The sequence below is a fragment of the Phocoena phocoena genome, chromosome 2, assembly GCF_963924675.1.
Source record: "Phocoena phocoena chromosome 2, mPhoPho1.1, whole genome shotgun sequence".
In the NCBI taxonomy this organism is placed as follows: Eukaryota; Metazoa; Chordata; class Mammalia; order Artiodactyla; family Phocoenidae; genus Phocoena; species Phocoena phocoena.
The window spans coordinates 27517380-27523379 of NC_089220.1; the positions used below are offsets into that span (position 1 = coordinate 27517380).

The 6000-nt window shown below is 45.1% G+C and overlaps 1 protein-coding gene across 1 annotated transcript in view; it reads right to left on the reverse strand.

Moving 5' to 3' along the window:
* Nucleotides 1-5690, reverse strand: part of YLPM1 (YLP motif containing 1) — a 66596-nt gene extending 60906 nt beyond the window's left edge. The window contains exon 1 of the mRNA XM_065872310.1: nucleotides 4818-5690. Coding sequence (XP_065728382.1) covers nucleotides 4818-5690 — 873 coding nt within the window. The remainder of the gene's footprint in view (nucleotides 1-4817) is intronic.
* Between the last annotated feature and the right edge of the window lie 310 nt (nucleotides 5691-6000).

Consider the following 6000-nt stretch of genomic DNA (forward strand, 5'->3'; position numbering starts at 1 on the left):
CCAGGAATCGTCCTTGATGCCTCCCTCTCCACTACTGCTCAATCTCCAACTGGATTCTAGCACCAAAATATTTCTCCAGTCTTTCCACTTGTCTCCATCTCCTCCATCACCATCCAAGTCCAAGCCACTACTAACTCTTGCCTGGATCACTCTATTCACTATTCTCTCTAAATCACTCTTGCTCCTTTCGATTCCACTCTCCCCAAAGCAGTGTGAACTTTCAAACAAACCAATCTGTCACATTTGGCTATATAAAATCCTTCAATGGCTTCCTACTGCCCTTGGGATAAAGTCTTCATAGGTCCTCCCTGGCCTGGTTTGTACATTCAGTAAGCCCTACTGAACTTAATTCTTTGAACTCGTATCTGGTTATTTCCTACCCATTCTTCAGGTTTCATTTAAATATTACTTGCAAAGGGAGGTCTCTTCAATTAGGTTAGAGCTCCCAGCTATATTCAATGATTTGAAAAATATTTATTGTTCACCTACTATGTGCTAGACCCTGAGCAAGTCTCTGTGAATACAATGGTGAGCTTAAAAAAGCTCACCTTTTCCTAATCCTTATGGAATGGTCTAGTGATATTTTCTATTTTATAATTCCACAGCACCTTACACGTCTTCAATTACTTTTTAAATGTCTTTTCCCCACACTGGAACAAGTGAATGAGGGCAGGTACCTTGTCTATTTTGTTCACCATTTCATCTCCAGTACTAAGCACAGTTCTTGGCACACAGTTGTTACTCAATATATATTTAAGTATTAGATAGTGACTAAAAACTCTAATCAAAGTCAACAGCTTTACCTAAATAAGTTTTAAGAATAAAAGAATAAATCACAGTTCATTAAAAAAAGACCAGTATGGGCTTCCCTGGTGGCACAGTGGTTGGGAGTCCGCCTGCCGATGCAGGGGACGCGGGTTCGTGCCCCGGTTCGGGAGGATCCTACATGCCGCGGAGCGGCTGGGCCCGTGAGCCAAGGCCGCTGAGCCTGCACGTCCGGAGCCTGTTCTCCGCAATGAGAGAGGCCACAGCAGTGAGAGGCCCAGGTACCGCAAAAAAAAAAAAAAAAGACCAGTATGCATTTTAACTAGCCAGTCCTTTAAAACACACAGAAGAGTTAATTCTTCAAAAAAGACACATTCCATTATATCACCATTTTACTCTGAAAACTAGAAATTAAATGGAAGAATATCAAGCACTTATCCTGTCTTTTCTATATAGGCTAACTGTATGTCCAATCAAACAGCCCTAGTTCATGAGTGAAAGTTTTTCTTTACAGAATTCCTTATGGTAAATATAGAAGAAACAGCAGGAAAAAAAATCACCATATTGCAACCTCTAACAAAGAAATAATTTACTCAAGCAAAGACCATCAACGGATGAACCACTAGATGAAATATTAGATTCAAGATTGATGGGAAGCTTTACAGCGGAGAAACCAGTCACCCCCCCTTGATCAATCTTGGCACCACTAACTATGGGACAACCAGGCACTGAGTGACTCCTGATGGGATGCAAATGAAGTACACAGCACTACCTAGGTTACGAAGTACACTTGCCAAAAGAAAGGTGAACTTAAATCTAAGAAGGTTGCACAGTTAATGCCTAGTTTACAAAAAACAACATGGGAGAGAGAGGAACAAGTCAAATGACACCAACGAGACAGCAGACAAATCCAGGACGTGGGACATTCTACAGGATAACTAACACAGATTTTTCAACAAGCTCAACGGCAAGGGTAGAGAAACAGAATAGGAGAGACTGACCTAAATCAGGGATTCTCAAGTGAGAGTGATTTTGCCCCCCAGGGGATATTTGGCAATATCTGGAAACATTTTTGGTAGCCACAACGGGGGGCTGCTACTGGCATCTAGCAGGTAGAGGCCAGAGTTGCTGCTAAACATCCTACAATGCACAAGACAGCCACACAACAGAATTATTCTGCCCCAAAATGTTTATACTGAATCCCAATTTGAACAAACCATCAACACTTTATTAAGTCCACGGGGGAATTTTAACATGGATAATATCAAGGAATTATTTTTATTAGTATGATGAGACAATAGGGGAAATCTGAACAGATCTGGCATTAGATGATAGAAACTTGTTAATTTTGTTAGGTGTTATAACGTGTTTACCTTAGAAAAAGCCCTTTAAAAAAAAATGTCTAAGAATGTAGGAAGGAAATGATGTGAGATCTAAGATTCATTTAAAAATATTTCAGCAAGAACAACAGTAAAGGGGCTTCCCTGGTGGCGCAATGATTGAGAGTCCGCCTGCCGATGCAGGGGATACGGGTTCGTGCCCCGGTCCGGGAAGATCCCACATGCCGTGGAGCAGCTGGGCCCGTGAGTCATGGCCGCTGAGCCTGCGCGTCCGGAGCCTGTGCTCCGCAACGGGAAAGGCCACAACAGTGAGAGGCCCGCGTACCACAAAAAACAAAACAAAACAAAACAAACAAAAAGAACAACAGTAAAGGCCTAGGTGAAGCATACATGGCAAAATCTTGATAGCTGTTGAATCTGAGTGATGGGTATATGGGGAGAATCATACCATTTTCTCTACTTTTGTGCATGTTTAAAATCTTTCACCATAAAAAAATTTTTAATGAAATATTCCAAAAATAAAATATGAATCAACAGAGAAGCGTTAATTGTCAGAGACTGGCACTGGCATGAAGAAAATGTTTACCACCTGATAAACCAAAGTAACCTAAGTATAGAACACGACAACTCTTGTATCTTATTCAACAAAACTTTGTGGAGAGCTGACAAATTGGCAAGACACTGGCCTAGGTGCTACAGGGGATAAAAAGGTAAGTGAGGCAGTCCCTGTCTGCAAGGGACTTAAGATTTGAAGAACAGAACCAAACCACATGGGTAAGCTGAAGCATGGCTTCATAGAGACCCTGATATTTGAGATGTGCCTCGAAAGCAATACAACTGTAAGGGGGGAGAGAGGGTTGAGGAAGTTGGGATGAATTCTAAAGAGAGATTAAAAAAAACCTAAAGAGGCTTAGCAAGGGCCTTCTTGATCTGGCCCATTCCCACCTCTCAAATCTCATCTTCCACCACTTTCTTTACGGCTCTCATCAAAGAATTTGAGGCACTGAATAGTCAAAGCACTAAAAGAAGTTCACTATAGACAAGGGTACAAAGGCAGAAAAACAAAAACAGTGTTCGTGCTAAATATTCATATTAAGGACCAGTCTGATTCCCGCCCCCCCTCCCCCACTACCAAAAAACAATTCATTTGTCTAAGAGGCCAGAAAAAGTCCAGTAGAGATGAGGATAGAAATGTCATATTTTGGCTTGGACTAACTCTGAGAGTGCTGGACAACAAAAGCACTGGAAATCTCAGAGTGGGGTGGTAAAGGGGGCAAAAATTCCATCTCTATTATAATGGAGGAATCTGGAGAAATAACCTGATGGGATAGTACTAATTTGGTGTAAGCTAACAGAATCTCTCATTCTACCGTTTTACCCCAGCATCTCAAGTGTTTTCTCCTGATGATGTGCCAAGCACCACATCTTGCTTACTTAAAACAACCTGTTTTCAGCCCGGTGCTTTGTGACCACCTAGAGGAGTGGGATAGGGAGGGTGGGAGGGAGGGAGACGCAAGAGGGAAGAGATATGGGAACATATGTATATGTATAACTGATTCACTTTGTTATAAAGCAGAAACTGGCACACCATTGTAAAGCAATTATACTCCAATAAAGATGTAAAAAAAACAAAAAAAAAAACCTGTTTCTCTTCTTAATTTCTAATGCCAAACCACTGTAAAATTAGAATAATATCTTTTGGAAATCTTTATATATGAATCTGAGCTTGTAGATTAAACGATTCTCTTTTTTCATGAGGGAATCTATGTAGATTACTAATTGCTAAAAGTGTCTATTTTAAGAAACCAAAACAAATTATTTCTTCCACTTTAATTTTATCTTCTTTCTTAAGAAAGGAATTCATTTATTACTGCTACCCTATCAATCTTTGACAGGGAAGCATCACTTGAAAGAGAAGTTTAGAAGACTGGCTCTCTCATGAATGAAGAGATGTCACCAGCATTTTTTTAAAACTTGGCCGAATTCCAAGGCTGTTAACTGTGGAGTAAATGGTAACAACAATGCAATGCAGCAAACTGGTCATGTCTTAAAACTACCTTTAAGTGATGTGAGAACAGGATGTATGGGTCAGTTCCTTAAATGACCAACAGATTCCCCAAAAGGTCAAATATGTAGACTTCCTTAGGTATTGCATATATATCTATAAACATAATTAGGATATTCCTGATTAGAACAAGATTTCCACCCTTCATTTGCTGAGACTTCTTAATTCAGGAAGCTGACAGCTATCAGTGGCCCTTAATTTTCTTTTAAAGAAACTAACTGGTCATAAGATTCATATGCATTTCAGGTGTCAGCCCTTTGAGAAGCTTCTTTTTTATGCTGCCTCTAAAATAGAATTTTAGTTTAAGTTACAATTAAACAACAACAACAAAAAAAGCCCTTTGCAACAGCAATAAAACCTAGAAGCATGATCAAAGGAAACCAAGGAATATATCTGAGAAGTAACTCTTGAGCCACCCCATCACTCTGGTGTCTAGAAATATCTTCAAACACTGTTCTTTTAATAATCCACATTTAGCTAATTAAAAAGCTGGGATGTCAGACCTTTGACTTTTATGGAATACTCTGGAGTGTAAATTAGCCAGTTATTGTGTGTTGGAATTAGGCTAAGCACTGGGTAAAGCCCCCAGGCCTGCTCACTTAGGGCCCTCTAGGTGAGAGAGGCAGCTTGGGCAGATGTTTTCTTACCTGTGGAGTCATCGTAGAGGGATCTGGCTCAGGGGCAGCTTGCTGCTGTTCAGCACTCTTGTTCTTGGACCCGCTCTCCAAAGGCTCTTGCTGGACAGTTGTCTTATTCCCAGAAGGGGCGGACGGCGGTGGCGGAGCTAGCAGCTGGGATTTAGAATGGCCTTGGGAGGGGCGGGAAGGAGATGCCTGAGAAGAGGGCAAGTAGGACTGGGAATGGCTCAAATAGGACTGCGAGGAGGAGGAAGAGGAAGAATAAGATGGGGTGGGCGCCAGGTAGGACTGGGAAGGTGGGGACTGAGAAGGGGACGGCTGAGCGGGAGGCAGGTAGGGCTGAGACGAGGCCGGGGGGTAGTACGAGGGTGGTGGCTGAGGTGGAGGCATGTAAGATTGAGACGGGGGCATGTAAGACCCTGGCGGTACTGGGGGAGATTCAGGGGGAGAATCCAGCTCCATGGGAACCAAACCAGGAGGCCCGTCTCGTTGGTGGTGGAGCATCTGGTGTTTGTACTGCTGCTGCTTCTGATAGCTGAGAGCCGGCCCAGGTGGCGGGGGCATCGGCGGCGGCGGTGGCTGCCAGTCCCCGTAGCCGCCCCCCGGCATCACCGGCGGGGGCGGCAGGGGGGGCGGAGGAAGGTGATGGGGCTGGAGCACGCACTGCATTTGCTTCTGGTGCATCTGCTGCAGCTGCTGGAGCTGCGCCAGGTGCTGCTCGCGGAAGCTCATGAAGCCAGAAGAGGAGGGGGCCGCGGGAGTCGTCGAGCTCGAGTACCCGGGCCCCGGCGAGGCCTCAGGAAGCGCCACCGGCGGTGGCGGCGGGACCGGCGGCGGCGGATAGTGGCTGCTCCCGCCATACCGGCCCCAATTCGGGTACATATCGGAGAAGAAGGCGCAGCACTCGTCCCGGCGTCGTTACGCGTCGCAACCGACCTCCAGGAGCTGCGGCGGCGACGGCGACAGCCGGAACTCGCGGCGCCTACAGGCCCCGGAGCGTGTAAACGGAGCGCACCAGTGCGCCGGCGCTACCGAGCTGCGCCCGCGACCGGGAAGGTGGGGACGGTACCGGGGCGATTACGCCTGCGCAGTAGCCACCGAGAGGAGAACAAAGGCAAGATAGAGCGGCCCTTTGCTTGGCGACTCTCGGTTGCCACCTTCCTTCCGGTTCGGATAATGTAGGGGCGAGCTG